Source organism: Lagenorhynchus albirostris, chromosome 15, assembly GCF_949774975.1.
Source record: "Lagenorhynchus albirostris chromosome 15, mLagAlb1.1, whole genome shotgun sequence".
NCBI lineage: Eukaryota > Metazoa > Chordata > Mammalia > Artiodactyla > Delphinidae > Lagenorhynchus > Lagenorhynchus albirostris.
This window is the reverse complement of record NC_083109.1, coordinates 73,078,210-73,095,548: the sequence shown is the minus strand read 5'-3', so window position 1 is coordinate 73,095,548 and position 17,339 is coordinate 73,078,210. Positions and strand designations below refer to the sequence as shown.

General features: G+C 40.1%; 1 protein-coding gene across 1 annotated transcript in view; it reads right to left on the bottom strand.

Annotated features, from left to right (window-relative positions):
- Positions 1-17,035, bottom strand: part of VKORC1L1 (vitamin K epoxide reductase complex subunit 1 like 1) — a 61,688-nt gene extending 44,653 nt beyond the window's left edge. The window contains exon 1 of the mRNA XM_060123209.1: positions 16,817-17,035. Coding sequence (XP_059979192.1) covers positions 16,817-17,010 — 194 coding nt within the window. The 5' untranslated portion in view covers positions 17,011-17,035. The remainder of the gene's footprint in view (positions 1-16,816) is intronic.
- Between the last annotated feature and the right edge of the window lie 304 nt (positions 17,036-17,339).

Genomic DNA, 17,339 nt, shown 5'->3' with positions numbered 1-17,339 from the left:
CAAACTTTTTTCTTTGCCAATCATATATATTAAAAATGCTTTCAATATACTTTCAATTTGCTTTTCTCTTATTATGATTGAAACTGGGGATCATTTCCTGTTTAAAATTATTTGTTTTTACTTTCAACTGTCTTTGAATGTCCTGTCCCACTTGTCTACTGAGTTGTTGGTCTTTTCTGAATTGATTTAAAAGGACTCCCAGATTTTCTGATTTTTCTTTTTAAAGAAAATTAGCTCCTTAAATATGATGCATGGCAAATTTTTTTCCCAGTTTATCTTTGGAGTTCCAACTTTGTTTTATGCTAGTTTTTGCCACACATAGGTTTTATCTGTCTTTATGTGAATTCATCAACTTTTTCTTCTTTATGGTTTCTGGGGTTCTGCAACACTTAGGGCAACTGGAACTGTCATACGTTGCTGATGGGTATAAGCTGGTACAGTCACTCTGGAAAACTGTTTGGCAATATATACTAAAATTAAACATACACATATCCTATGACCCAGCATTTCCACTCAATTCCAACAGAAAATGAGCACTTGTGCTCCCCCCACAAACATGTACAAGAATGTTCTCAGCAGTTTTATTCATTTTACCCACAAAAATATGAACAACCAAAATTTCTATCAACAGAATAAAGGGTGGCATATTAACACAACATAATACAACACGAGTAAAAAAAGAACTGCTACATGCAACATAAATAAATCTCACAGACATAATGTTAAGCAAAAGAAGCTAGACACAAAAGAAGACATACTATATGATTCGCTTTATTTGAACATCAAAACCAGGCAAAACTAATCTATGGATAGAGGTCTGAATAGTGGTTATCACTGGTGGAGGCGGTATTGACTGGGAAGAGCATAACAGAGAATTCTGAGATGCTGGAGATAGTCTATATCTTGATTGAGGCGGTGAGTACTTTGTGTATACATACATAAAAATTTGTTGAGTTGGTCCCTTAAAGTATGCATACTTTCCTGTGAATTGTATCTCAATAAAAGTTTTTCTTTTTTTTTTTTTTTTTGCTGTACGCAGGCCTCTCACCGTTGTGGCCTCTGCCGTTGCGGAGCACAGGCTCCGGACGCGCAGGCTCAGCGGCCATGGCTCACGGGCCCAGCCGCTCCGCGGCATGTGGGATCTTCCCGGACCGGGGTACGAACCCGTGTCCCCTGCATCAGCAGGCGGACTCTCAACCACTGCGCCACCAGGGAAGCCCAAAGGTTTTCTTTTTTAAAGTGAGATAGCAAGCTAGCTTTTTTTCCCAAATAGCTACTCAGTTGACCCCATACTATTTACTGAAGAATTGTTTTCATCCTTATCATATATAACATTTCTATAAATGAGGCCACTTAAGTACTCTCAACTCTGTCCAGTGATAACTTGTCTACTCTGATATTCTTAATTACTTTAGCTTTAACACAGACTTTAATAGCATTAATACCTCCTTCATGAACACTGGTTTTCATAATTCTTAAAATTCCACATATGTCCTTTCATATGAACTTTAGAATCAAGTTTTGAAAACCCTGTTTGAGATATTGTTATTACACTGAGTTTACAGATTATATTTTATAAACTTCAAGATACCTTCGATGTGAAACTAACATAACACTGTAAATCAACTATACTCCAATAAAAACTTTTAAAAAAAGATACCTTCGATGTAAGATTTACAATTATTTTTATGTAGCACTAAAAAATAAGACATTGCCCAGCTATGACATAATGCTGAGGATTTTTATTTTATGCCTATTGTTAAATTACCTTTTTCTCTTCAAAAATTCTGTTAGGAAGATATGCAAAACCTCTTTTTAGAAATCTATAAAACATTATTGAGAAAAAAATTAAAGAAGACCAAAACACATGGAGAGAAAATACTCATGAATTGGAAGACTCATCGGTATAAAGATTTCGATTACCACTAAACTCATCATTGTGGAACCTCACAAGCTGATTCTAAAATGTATATGCAAATGCAAGGGGCTCAAAATAACCAAGAATTATCTACTGCATATCAAGATTTATAAAACTAGAGTAGTAATTCTCATACTTTTTGGTCTTATACTCCTACAAGTTATTGAAACTCTAAAGAGCTTTAGTTTATGTGAGTTTATTTTTTTTCACATTTGAAACTGAAGCAGAAAATTCTGAAATATTTATTTATTCATTTAAAAATAATAAGAAACCCATTACATGCTAACAGAAATAACTTTATGAAAAATAACTGTTTTCCAAAACAAAAATATTTAGCAGGAAGAGTGGCACTGCTTTACATTTCTGTAAATCTCTTTAATATCTGGCTTAATAGGAGACAGCTGGATTCTCAAATCTGCTCCTTTATTCAATCTATTTCAATATCACATGTCATGCATCCTCTGGAAAACCTATTGTAGACTCATGAGAGAATGAGAGTGAATAAGGCAAATAACATCTTACTATTACTACGAAAATAGTTTTGACCTCAGAGACCCCCTTAAAGGGTCTCAGGGACCCTAAATGGTCCCAGGAGAACTACTGAAATAGACTATTTAAGACAATGGCACTTTGGCATAAGGACAGACAAAATAGAAAAATGGAAGAAGAGAGCCCAGACAAATCCTCGTACATACAATCAGCTGATTTATGACAAAAGTGACTCTACAGAGCAGGGGAGAATGGACATTTTAAAAAGTGGTGCCACAATAACAGTAACTAGACAGTCATACAGGAAAAGAATTAAACTGACCCCTATCTCACACCATTAAAAAAATTCCACATAGATTGTTGATCTAAATGTGAAAGGCAAAACCTAACAGAAAATAATATAGAATATATCTTCATCACCAGGATACAAAAAGTTCTAATTATAAAGGAAAAGACTGACATACTTAACTACATTAAAATTAAGAATTTCTGTTAATCCAAATATACCTTTAAGAAAATGAAAAGGTAAGGCAAGCCAAAGAGTGGAAGAGGATAGATATCTGCAATATGAGTATCTGAATACACACACACACACACACACACACACACACACACACACAAATAAGACAAAGATAGAACACCAGATAGAAAAATGGGCAAATGACTTTAATAAGCCTTTAATCAGCCTTTCGAAAAGACGATGGTCAATAAACACACGAAAGGCTGTTCAACCCTACTGGTAATCAAGGGAATGCAAATTAAAACCAAAGAGGAGTGTTAAGTAGTACAACCACTTTGGGAAACTGTTCTGTAGTTTCTAATAAAATTAAACGCCTACCTGATGCCCCAAAATCTACTCCTCGATATATAGTCAAGAGAAATGAGTATGTATATATAGAAAGATGTGCATGAGAATATTCATAGCAGCTTAATTCACAATAGCCAAACTTAGAAACAATAATCAATAAGAAAATGATAATCATAAAATGGGACTAAGCAGTAAAAAAAGAATAACTAATAAAACCAACAACTTGGATGAATTGCAAAAAACATTATTATGCTGGGCAGAAGAAGCCTGACACAAAAGAGTTTATACTGTTACAAACCCATTTACATGAAGTTCAAGAACAGGCAAAACAAATTTATAGTGGTAGAAGTCAAAACAGTTTTGTCAGAATAATAGCTTCTGACTGGAAAGGAGTATGAGAGAACTTTCTGGAGTGATGGAAATGTTCTATATCTTCATATGGATATGGTACATGCATATGTAAAATATTCTTCAAGCTGTACATTTAAGATTTTTGCAACTTATTGGATATGACATATACCTCAAATTACACAAAAAAAATCCATTACATATAAACCAGAATGGTTACTTTAACAGATTGACAATTCCAAGGCTTGGCAAAGAGGTGGAATAACAGGAATTCTCATACACTGCTGGTAGGAATCTAAACTAGTGCAATGACTTTGAAAAATAGTCTGGCATTACCAACTAAAACTGAAGAATCACAGAAGTGTTCACAGCAGTATTATTCATAATTGCTGCAAAGTAAAAACAATTTAAATACCCATCCAAAAAAAAGAGCAAAACAATCAACCGTGATATATTTGTATAAAAGAACATTCCGCTGGGCTTCCCTGGTGGCGCAGTGGTTGAGAGTCCGCCTGCCGATGCAGGGGACGCGGGTTCGTGCCCCGGTCCCGGAGGATCCCACATGCCGAGGAGCGGCTGGGTCCGTGAGCCATGGCCGCTGAGCCTGCGCGTCCGGAGCCTGTGCTCCGCAGCGGGAGAGGCCACAGCAGTGAGAGGCCCGCGTACCGCAAAAAAAAATACCGCGTACCGCGGTGACAAACTACAGCTCCATCACACACAGATGAATCTCACAAAATAATGTTGAATGAAAGCAGCCAGAGTAAAGAATACAAAATGAATGGTTCATTTATATAAGGTTGAAAAAGCAGGCAAAACTAAGCTACCAAGTTCGGGTGCAACCTTAGGTAGAAAAGAAAGTGATTATCATAAAAGTCAGGGCAGAGCTTATTCTAGTGAAGGAGAAGTATACTTCATAAGGAGGGCTTTCTGCAGTGCTGAAAATTGTCTGTTTAATGACCTGAATGTTGGTTACAAGGCTTATGCTTTATAACCACCACATCAAAACAAGATGCACAGATCAATGACTTTTCTGTATGTAACAGAACAAAACCAAAAAGGTTACAAATCAGAAAAAAGATTTAAAAAAGTCAACTGGACCTGGTGACTGATTGGGTTGGGGTGGGGGTTAGTAAAGGCAACCAAGGAAAACGCCCGGGTTGCTGACTTGCACAACTGTTTGGGTGGGATGCCTTTCACTGAGACAGGAAACAGCATTTCAGGGGAAGAATATGAATTAAACTTTGGACATGGTGAATTTAATAGTTCCTTTGAGACATCCAAGCAGAGATGTCCAACAGGCAATTACATATGCAGAACTTGAGCTCAAAGGAGAGGTCCAGGCTAGAAATATAAATTTTGGATTCATCTGTAAGTGAAATCATGGGCAGGGATGTGATTGTTTAGGGAAAGAAGACTGACGAGAGGGTGTACGGCTGATTCCTGGTATGTCAGCGTTTAATGGGCAGGTAGAGGATGATAAACCGGTAAAGAAAACTGAGAAGGAATCGAGCGGCGGGAGGACAATCAAGAACGTGTCATGAACCATTAAGCAAAGGAAGAGAACATCTCATGAGTAATTAGTCATTCACTGCAGGTTGATGCATAGTTAAGAAAACATATGGGTTATGTGCAATACTCAGCAAGCCAGTTTTTACTCCACCTCTCTCTGGCTGATTTGAGAGAAGCAACACCCAGAGAGAAAACCAATGCTTCTGAGAATGGTTGCAAGTTTTTGTGTTATCTTTAGAAGTGAGGAATTAAGGCCCCTCTCACTCTTCTCCCTGACTCTCAGGAAGGAAGAAGACAGATTTGGGAGCACTGATAGGTCTGTGTGCTACTGGGTAGAATCACCATGAAGAGGTCAGTACACACGTGCGGGCTCATTTTTCTGCTTCTTCCATGTGACTGAAGTGGTATGAGACGCCTTCAAGAGAGGACTTCCTCTATTCCAAGTGACAGCCAGGGCCAAACCTACTACTTGGGCAGAAAAGGCCAGAGGCAGGTGGCCAAGACCAGATCAGCAGTCAGCCAGGGCAAATGGGCTCTCTCTGGTTACAAGGCCCTGAGCACTGATAGGAATGAGTTAGAGCAGCTTTGCCCACATCGTAAGGGAAAGATCTAGCCACGTTTGAAAACTGGGGAGATGGAGGATGTCCATCCCATGGCCTGTTTCAGTTTGAAACAAATGAAGCTTAACTAAATTGAGAAAAACAGCATCTCCACATGAAGCAGCTGGGTTCATTCCAGTCTTCTCTCTTAGAGTTTGATGCCCAAGTCCTACTCAAGATGCAAAGTATTTTGGTTTTTCATTGCCGGTACAAATATAAACCTCTCTCTTAGGGACCCTATAGACCTGAAAATAATGGCTGTGGACTGGAGGGAATTCTAGTATTCCTGGATCCCACCGGAATGCCATCATAAAATTTCTCAATTTCTAGCACCACATAAATCACATACAAAACAAAACAAAACAAAACCACAATGGGCATTTGGTTAAAATGGCATCAGATTAGCAACTCCAGAACAAGTAGAAAGTCGCAATATGTTTGTTCCTTGATACAAAGATTTTAGTGAAGGTTGTCTCCTTCCCAAATCACCTATAAATTCAGTACAATTCTAATCAAAATGTCAATGGGATTTTTTTTAGAGCTTATCAAAGTAAATTCTAAAATTCACCTGAAACAATACATGCATGAGAACAGCCAAGAAAAATTTGAAAATGAGCATATTTGCTCTATCAGGTATCAAACTGTATTATATAAAGCTACAGGGGAAAGGGGGGCTGTGGTAATGGAATTCTGCAGAAACATACACAAACAAATCACTGGAACTGAACTGAGAGTCCAGAAAGAGGCCCTATGTATATAAGGAAATTCTTGCACCATTTCAAATGTGGACAAGTCAATAAGTGGAATTAGGCAAAAGCTTATCAATTAAAAAAAAAGTACGTTAGATCCCTACCTCACATCCGACAAAAAAGTAAATTCCACACAAACTAAAAGAGTTAAATATGAAAAAACAAATTTCAAATATAACATACAAGAGTTTAAAAAAAATCTTTGGGGGACTTCCCTGGTGGCACAGTGGTTAAGAATCTGCCTGCCAGTGCAGGGGACACAGGGTTCGAGCCCTGGTCCGGGAAATTCCCACATGCTGCAGAGCAACTAAGCCCGTGCACCACAACTACTGAGCCTGTGCTCTAGAGCCCGCGAGCCACAACTACTGAAGCCCACGTGCCTAGAGCCCGTGCTCCGCAACAAGAGAAGCCACCACAATGAGAAGCCCGCACACCGCAACGAAGAGCAGCCCCCGCTCGCCACAACTAGAGAAAGCCCGCGTGCAGCAAAGAAGACCCAACACAGCCATAAATAAATAAATAAATTTATAAGAAAGAAAATCTTGGGACTTCCCTGGCAGTCCAGTGGTTGGGACTTCGCCTTCCACTGCAGGAGGGTTTGGGCTTCCCTAGTGGCGCAGTGGTTGAGAGTCCGCCTGCCGATGCAGGGGACACGGGTTCGTGCCCCAGTCCGGGAAGATCCCACATGCCGCGGAGCGGCTGGGCCCGTGAGCCATGGCTGCTGAGCCTGCGCGTCCAGAGCCTGCGCTCTGCAACGGGAGAGGCCACAACAGTGAGAGGCCCGCGTACTGCAAAAAAAAAAAAAAAGCAAAAACAAAAACAATGCAGGGGCTTCCCTGGTGGCGCAGTGGTTGAGAGTCCGCCTGCCAATGCAGGGGACACGGGTTCGTGCCCCGGTCCGGGAAGATCCCATGTGCCGCGGAGCGGCTGGGCCTGTTAGCCATGGCCGCTGAGCCTGCGCATCTGGAGCCTGTGCTCCGCAACGGGAGAGGCCACAACAGTGAGAGGCCCGCGTACTGCAAAAAAAAAAAAAAAAAAAAAAAACAATGCAGGAGGGTTTGATCCCTGGTCGGGGAGCTGGGATCCTGCATGCCTTGCAGCCAAAAAACCCAAAACATAAAACAGAAGAAATATAGTAACAAATTCAATAAGACTTTAAAAATGGTCCACATCACAAAAAAAAAATCTTAAAAAAAAAAAAAACTTGGGATGGTAGAGATTTTGATAAACAAGATTAAAGAAAAAACAAAAAAACTCAAAAGCTACAAAGAAGTCGAAGATGGGACCACATAAAAAGTTTAAACTTCTGTATGAATAAAAATACCATAAATGGGTTTCCCTGGTGGTGCAGTGGTTGGGAGTCCGCCTGCCAATGCAGGGTACATGGGTTCGTGCCCCGGTCCGGGAAGATCCCACATGCCGCGGATCAGCTAGGCCCGTGAGCCATGGCCGCTGAGTCTGCACGCCCGGAGCCTGTGCTCCACAACGGGAGAGGCCACAGCAGTGACAGGCCCGTGTACCGCAAAAAAAAAAAAAAAAATAATACCATAAATGAAATTAAAAGACAAGTGAGAAACTAGGAGAAAATATCTGTAATACATATAACAAAGGATTAACTACTTTGATATCTAAAGAATTCCTGCAAACCAATAAGAAAAAACGACAACACTGCAGGGAAAAATTGGGCAAAGGCATGAACAGGCAATATCCAGAAGGAATATGAATGCCCATTAAACATATGTCTGTACAAAAATTAGGTTACAGACTCATCTAACACCTGATAAGCTACATTCTAGATGATTAAGAAATTAATTTTTCAAAACTAAGAGAAATTATAAATTCATCAGATATCAGAATGAGAAATGCCCTTCTAAACTTAAAACCTATAAGAAAAAATTAAAAAGAAAAATAATTAAATTTTATATACGTAAAAAAAAAACCCAGCTTCCTTGGTGGCGCAGTGGTTGAGAATCTGCCTGCCAATGCAGGGCACACGGGTTCGAGCCCTGGTCTGGGAAGATCCTACATGCCGCGGAGCAACTAGGCCCGTGAGCCACAACTACTGAGCCTACGCGTCTGGAGCCTGTGCTCCGCAACAAGAGGCCGCGATAGTGAGAGGCCTGCACACCGCGATGAAGAGTGGCCCCTGCTTGCCGCAACTAGAGAAAGCCCTCACGCAGAAATGAAGACCCAACACAGCCAAAAAAAAATAAATATAAAAATAAATAAATTTTTAAAAAAACCCATAGTACTGCAAAAATTAATGAAATTGAACTAAACTGGCAAAAATATTAACAAATATAAAATATTCATATCCTTTAAGTATATAAAGCATTTGTCTAAATCAATATAAAAATTCTAAGATCTATACAGGCAAGACTGGAGAAGAAAGGCAAACAGTTAATAAAATGTGAAAAACATTAAACCTTACTTATACCTTGGGGGGAAATGCAAGTCAAAACAATGAGAGTTTCATTTTTCATACATGAAACTGATAAAGGTCTAAAAAATGAGAATGCCCAATATGGCAGGGGTACAGGGCACTTGACATTCTCTTACATTACTGGTGGAATTTTTAATGACATAAGAAAATAGTTGTGACATGTTAGATGAGGAGAAAAGATATAAAGTACGTACAGTATGATCTCAACCGTATTTTAAAATAAGAGCTAAGTTTTATGAGCACTTACTTCTGTGCCTGGCACTGTGCTAAGACCATTTACAGGTATTGGTGCATTGGTGCACTTCATACAATAATCCTGAGTTAGACGCTATTATTATCCTCATTTTACGGAGGAGGAAACTGCGACGAGATCAAGTTATGGAACCAAGGTTTCAACCCAGTTACACTTGCTCTAGAGTCTGTGATAGTAACTATTAGCACAAAGCAGAGGAGGAAATAAATCAAACTCCTAAGACAAAGTGATGTTGAATATACTCCACTTAATTCCTATTTTGTCATGGATTTTCCATTTTACTTCTCAAACACAATGATGGTCTTTAAAAGGTCAATAATCACACAACAGTGACAACAGCATCCTTGAAATGCCCCTAAGTTACAGGTGCTAACAACAAAAGAAACTTTATAGATCATAATCCAGGGTATTTAAAAATGTTGTTTAGCAAAAGAACTTTTTTGTAAATGAAAATTTAAATGGATCTATGATATGAGAAACAGATTAAAGCAGTATTGCATTGTATTAGTGTATTTGAAAAGCTCAAATTTATAACATTTACAATGAAGCTCTTCTGGTGAATACAAACTTCAAATTATGGATGATTAGGGCAGTCGAATTTGTTTTGTTTGACTGCCCAGTATCAAGAAAAACCTGATTCACAGAGAGTAGCAATTGCAAATAAGAGTTTTTGTGATTCTTTAAAAAACAGCACATAAATGCTATCTGAGGATTTTATTACACCTGTCCGGAAGTCCAAGTAGAACATTTCTAAGTTAAACCTCTAATAATATTAGGAATGAGAATACTTGGTAACCACAAATATTTTGGTAAAAAATAAAAATCTTAAAATATATACTAATCATGACATCAAGGCATTATACATAAGGCAGTCACATGTTATTGCACAATGCAATGAGAGTTGTCTATAGGAGCAAACTTGCTCATATAATTTTACAAAAGCAAATAAGGACTGATCTGAATTTTTAAAAGACCAGTGTAAAGCTACAATCTTTCCAATCAATAAAAATTTTAAAAATTCAAGTATAGGCACAAAGAAAGCAAGAAACACTATTATAAGGATTGTTATCTGGCTGTTGGCGTTATGGAGAATTTTCATTTTTTCTTTTTGCTTATTTCCCCTCAAACACCCTAAATACACTACTTTTTTTTTCTTTTTTACTTTTATTTTTAAAAGTTATAAATCACAGGAATTTTCAAAAAAATGTACAGGAAGGTCCTGAGGACCCTTCACCTAACTTCCTTCAATGGTAATATCCTACATAGCTCTAGTGTAAGATCATAACCAGGAAACTGACCTTGGTACAGAGTTTACTCATATTTCACCACTTCTACATTCGTGTGTGTGTGTGTGTGTGTGTGTGTGTGTGTGTTGTGTGTGTGTTCTATGCAATTTTATCACATTTGTAGCTTTGAGTAACCACAGCTGAGATACAGAACTGTTCCCTCCCCACAAAGCTCTCTCGTGCTGCCTCCTTAACCACCCCTTCCCCCATTCCTAACTCCCAGCAACAGCTAAGCTATTCTCCATCTCTATAATTTTGTTATTTCAATAATGTTATATAATGCAACCATATAGACTGCAACCTTTTATGATTGAATATTTTTTTTACCTAGATAACCCGGCAGTACAAATCAGCGGTCTCTAATGTAAAATTTAGCATGAGATACATCTGAGTGTATATAAATGTTTATAATGTTTTAAAGTTTACAATGTTAAAAATGTGACTCAAATGCTTATGAAATCCCTGTTGTACCACCACAGAACTAGGATTCTGGGGGATGAATTTTAAAAATTGATAATCTAATACAAGTCTAGTGCAATCTAGTACAAACACTGTACAGAAGAGAAACCCAAGGCACAGTGCTTGTTATCTATGTTTACAAGAACACGTGGCTTACAAGAATGCCTGGTTTTGCATTCTTCTGGCCAAGATCTAGATTCCAGTCCTCTCCCAACCCAGGTAAATCTACATTACATTCAAATATGACCATTTGCTATTCCCCTCAAAATGGTCACCGTTTTCTGCCTTTCCTCATGTTGTTTCCTAGAATCCTTCCAAATCATCAAGGAAATGAATTCCTCTTAAATTCCTGGTTCTGGTGACTTAACCCCACCACACCCCAGGCCCAATTCTTCTGTTTCTCTATGCAGTAGGTCCTTATGACTCAACACCTCTCTCAGGAAGGACTACCCCACCCCAGTACAAATTCATACTAACATTTTCCCCTCCCCTCTACACCTCCAGGTACGTAGATCCACTTTATCTTTCTTCTCTCGGCTATTCTGTTAGGTCTTCCTGATAGCTCACCCCACTGTATACCTGTTCACTCACTAGGTGTGACAAATGCCTTATCTTCACAAGTTTAGGCTTAGAAGGCAAACACTCCAGGGATTTACTTCTTGAATACCGTGCCTTCAGAGTAATGTTCTTGCTTTTCCAAAAAGATTGCTCCCAATAAGTGAAAGCTAAAACGCAAACATACAGGTGCAAAAAAAAAAGCATAGATGTTTGCATATTTTTAAAAATTTGGCTGATATGGGTATCACTATATCAAAATCAGATCAAATGGAATTTAAAGTAGTGGTAAAGAGCCAGATTGCCTGGGTTAAAATGTGGCCTCTGCCACTGTACTATCTAAATCAAGTTTCATTTACATTCTGTGTGCTTCAATTTTCTCATCTGTAAAATGGTGATAAAAGTGCCTCACAGGACAGCTGTGAGAATTAAATAAACTGCATTTAGAACACTGCCTAGTACACAGTAAACATTATCCAAGTATTAACAACTATCTCTAATGCATGGCAATCCAAGTTCACCTCTTTGTGATATCCCTCTATTCCCCTTACATTCTTTGAAGTCCATACTGCTTCTGAAATTTCCATACCAAGAAACAATGGTCACGTAAGAACCTGTATTTTATTTATTAAATTCATCTTGGTCAAAACTAACCAGTAGAACAAATTGTTTTTAACATAGTGGTAGCAGTTATTAACATTCACCAAATATGAATGTAAGCACTTAAAAGTATGGTGGTGATGGAAAGAATGCTAGCAAAGAGTAAAGTACAGATCAGAACATAGAATATGGTAGTTTTATGTGTAAAAAATGGGGAGACTAATATGGTCATATTTATGCTTGTATATGCATAAAATGGCTCTGTAAAGTTTCATGTCTGCTTAAGGAAAGGGAGAACTGCAAGTCTGGGAGCAGGGTTCTGAAGGGGACGGTTCACTATATATGCTTTAGTATCTTTCAAACTTGAAGCAGTGAATATATTACCTATATAAGAATTTAATTTTAAAAATGGAGGAGGGTGGGGTGGTGGTCCCTCTAAACAAGTACTCTGGAAGCCAGGCTTCTAGTCCCAATCTGCCATTAACTGTGTTACCTTGCACAAGTCATTTAACCTCTGAGTCTAGCTGAACTAAGCAAGGGGCAGCACAGATTCCTAGGTTCTATTCTAATTCTAAAAATGTGTCTCAAAGAGGGGGGTAGTAAACAGATGGTACTATTTTTAAGACATGAGAGGGGTACTAGTCCAACATTTTGCGAAATAAGGCAACTTTTTGAGGACCTGAATTGTCAAGCCTCTTCATCTTTCAAAATCATTTTTTTCTTACATAAAAGCTCTTCTTAGAAGGGGTCTAATGCAACGTATAGGAAATACCTATAAAGAATATTCTACACATTATTTTGTGTCTCTTGCCACACTTTTGGAGTTGTTTTAAATGGATTTTAAGTCTTTATACTATGCCATGGAGTGAGCAATAAAGTACTCTAAAACAATTTACATTTAAAATACATAAATGACTACACCTAAGACAAGTAACTTGTACTATTTAAAGGCGTTTATGATCAGACATTGCAAAAAAATAATCATACCACCTCCAGTCAATAACAGCTGTAACTAATCGAGTACATACTTTATTTCAAGTATCATCCATTTATTTATTCCATGTATCCTCCTTAATCCTACCCATTAATCTGGCAAAGTAGGTTTTAATATCCCCATTTAACCAAGAAGCAACTGTAGCTCCATGAAGATGAGTGGCTAGCTTGAGGCCACAGTCTAACAAGTGGACGAGCTAGGAGTCCACCCAGAACCTTTGGATCTGAACTTAGTGCACTGGACAGGGATTAGCAGGCAGGCTGGTGCAGACTTGCAACAAGCTTTTAGTAATTTAAATAAAAATGAGGAAAAATGAGAAGAAAGTAAACTTTTTAATAAACCTAAGTGATTCAATTTAAAGATCTTTCATACTGAGATTCAGTTCTTTCTAATTATTTGAGTTAAAATATCCTTACTTACAATGAAATGACAGTGACAGCAGATAGTGGTATGGGTTACTGTTGCTGTTTTTATTGACTATAGCCAGCCAGCAGAACAAACTGGCACCTCTATTGCAGCCTCCCAATTTGGGGGGGAATACTTCTTTTGAAATCCAAAAATCTGGGAACTACTTCCTTAGACAATGATGCCTCCCAAAATAATAGAGGACTTACACACACACACACATATAGCCCTCAAGATTCTCTCATTAATCTCTACTTTATTTGGATTAGAACTCTTAAGGATTAAGAAATGAGAATAAAGTGAGTTTCAGCAATCCAAAATCACATGAGTTAACGCTGGATTCTGGCAGAGAACCTTCCTCAGGATTTCATTGGTTAATTTTTCTCATGCTTTATCTTTAATTCTACTCAAACCTGGGCTCAAACTTTCTGTTCCTAAAATAGTCACACTTTGGGACTTTCCTGGCGGTCCAGTGGTTAACACTCCACGCTTCGGGCTTCCCTGGTGGCGCAGTGGTTGACAGTCCGCTTGCCAATGCAGGGGACACAGGTTCGTGCCCCGGTCCAGGAAGATCCCACATGCCGCGGAGCGGCTGAGCCCGTGAGCCATGGCCGCTGAGCCTGCGCGTCCGGAGCCTGCGCTCCGCAACGGGAGAGGCCACAACAGTGAGAGGCCCGCTTACCGCAAAAAAAAAAAAAAAGAGACTCCACACTTCCAATGCAGGGGGCGTGGGTTCGATCCCTGGTCAGGAAACTAAGATCTCACATGCCCCTGTGGCATGGCCAAAAATAATAATAATAAAATTTTTTAAATAAATAAAATAGTCACTTTTTTACTACTACTGCTAACTGGCAATCAATACTTAAGTCAAATAAAAAGAACTACAACTTGAGGTCTCCAATAATCTGCTTTTATTTAAAGCCTTTTTCACTTTGACAAAATAAAAACTTTTAATTATGTTTAGTCTACCTACTTCCAAAAGAAAATTGATCTATAAATTAGACTCAAGCCACTTTAATTTCCAAATTTCTGTATCTCCATCATATATATATAATATATATAGTTTATATATATAATGTATATATGTATTGATATATATGGTTTTGCAAGCAGTTTATAAACAGGTTGGTCAAACTGTCTAAATTTCTTGAATTTTATTGTGTACACAGCAAATAAGCTATTTATTCCTCTTATTAGCATGTCTTATTTCTTACCTATCTTCCTTTAGTGAGCATCAAATTTAAAATATTCTATGTACACAGCTACGCAATTAAACATTAGTGTCAGTCACAACATATTAAATTCACACTTAAAACTATAAAGAGATCCAGATATTTTTAGTCTTACACATATACTTTATATATAATCTCACTTGATGTTATTTATATTATCTTATGGTGCTTTATTAAACAGACATCAGAACACAAAAACCTGGACCTTGCAGGATACATAACTGAAAATATTTATAATCTATACTTATTACATGGTTCAAAAACACGCTTTTTTAAAGGAAAGCCAATATTAAGAACTTAAACATACAGTCTGGATAACATAAAGCACTCTTTCCAAGTCCAAATGTTAAAAGGTCTAGTTAAAGTTATGATAGACTATAGTGTTTCCAAAGCTAAAATTGGTAATAATTCTGCTTAAATTCCATATTAATCTAATATCAAAAGTTATTTTTATTCCTTTTTTCAAATACCTGAAATACACTGCTGCTTAGTCTTTTTATTATATATTTAGTTAGCTAACTTTGGGTGCAAGGTACTTTAAATATAAAAGTCCTTTCCAATGGATAGTGAAAATAATATAAAAATGTTTGTATAAAATACACTCAGTGATTCTCAAAGAATATCTGAGAGTCTATTAGGTCTATTAACTTGGTTCAAAATACCCAACAACAAATGTGAGGTTTTGTCACATTGACATATTTTAACTGTTAACTGGTATCTACATTTTAAAGACATTATGTCTAATGTAGCAATAATGATGACTATTTTTCCACTAAAAAGCTACAGGATTTTGGTTTAAGAGCAAATGAGAAAGAGTACGTGGCTCACCAAGAAGGCTGTCAAAGTGGAAAAGATCAGCAGTCTGAAATTTGTAAATAGTAACAAGACAAACTCCAGTGCTAGGTCGTTCATGTAATCACCAATATGTAGGTCAAAATAAACTAGTGAGCTATACATTACTGTCTACGTAGTAATTTACAGAACAATGTGAGAGGAAGAAACTGCTCAAATGTGACTACTGTTAACAAACTCAAAATATTAGGCATAGTAATGTCTCTATTAAAATTATAACTTATCAATTGTGAAATAATTTCTTTCACTATTTCTACTTTTAAAAAATGAACCCTCCTCAATTAAAAAAAAAAGAGCAGCCACTTTTAAGATGTAAATTCCTCTTTTTTTCAAAGTAACTTACCCAGAAAAATCTAATGCAGAAAATAAAGTGTAACAGATAAATCGACTACAACATTTTTAAAAACCTAAAAGTATCAGTAAAACAAACCAATCCCTCCAGTTTAGCAATGCGTGTATTTTTAAGCTTCGGTGGGTATACCATTATAATAACCAACAACGTTTAAATGGCACCCTAATGCCCCAAACATCATCATTACACATGACATACTCGTATTTTACTCAAATTATGCTTAGACCAGATCCAAACTCAGGCCATTCCCCCCTCGCGGGCACACTGAAATATACGAGGGGGAATCCAAGAAATCAGATATGTTAAGTGCAGGTATCTCCTTCCAGAGTAGGGTCAAATTCTTGTTTGCCCGCAAATGTCACTGTCTCAAGAAGTCTGCAAATTCTCATTAGCGCTACAGAGTACAAAGAGGCCTGACCACGGAAACACCTGTCCTAACACCGGGAAGACAGTGGGAAATGCAAACCCCGAGCCCACGCCGGCCGTACAGCCTTGGGCAGCAGCAGCGACCCCAGACGAGGGGTGGACACTGACCTCATGGCTCCCTCGGGCAGGCTCCCACACCCCCGACTCGCCTTCCCGGGCGAGAACCACTAAATCTGTCAAGCCGGCCGGGACCCACCCTCCGCGAACCCCGCTTGCTCCCTCCGAGCCCGGCCCCAGCCTGCCCAACTGCCCCCGGTCCGCTCCGGCCTCGCGGCTGCACTCTGCCACCTCATCCCTCCTTGCCGGTCTCGCGGCCCCGCCACCTCAGCCTCGGCGGCCTGCACTCGGGCCGCCCCACCCCGGCCGCCGCCCCCCGGCCCCGGCCAAGGCTCCCGGCCAGGCTCACGGCGCCGTCGGTCCCTTCGCGGCCCGATCCCCACCGCCCCCCAGGCCCGAGCTCCCGCCGCGCGCTCCCCACCCCCAGCCCCCGCCCTCGCCCCGCTCGGCCGCTCCCGGCCCGCTCCCCCTAGCCGGGCTACCTGGAGGCAAGGGCGGCAGAGCACTTCACCCAGGGCCCCAGGTCGCAGAGGGCCCGGTGCTCGGGGTCCCGCTCCTTCTCCCGCTCCACGTGGTAGGCGTAGATGGAGAGCAGGATCCCGGCGGCGCACACTGCATACCGGGCCACCCGCTCCCAACGCGGCACCGACACTCTCAGCAGGACGGGCGCCGCCATCTTCCCCCCTCCGCCGCCGCCGCCGCCTCCTTCGCCGCCGCCGCCGCCGCCTGCCTCCGCCTCCACCTCAGCCGCCGCCGCCCGTCGGGGCCCGACCCAGCCGCCGCCGCTACCGTTACCGCCTCCGCCGCCGCCGCCACCGCCGCCGCCGCCGCCGCCGCGCCCCATTGGCTCGACCGCCTCCTCCGGGCCCCGCCCCCACAGGCGCGCGGCCCAACCGCCCCAAAAGGAGAGATCCTGGCGGGGCGGGGAAGGCGCGCGCGGGCGCGGAGTGGGGAACGGAGTGCGCAACCGGCCGGGAGGCCGGCCGGGGGGCGGAGCCGGAGGCA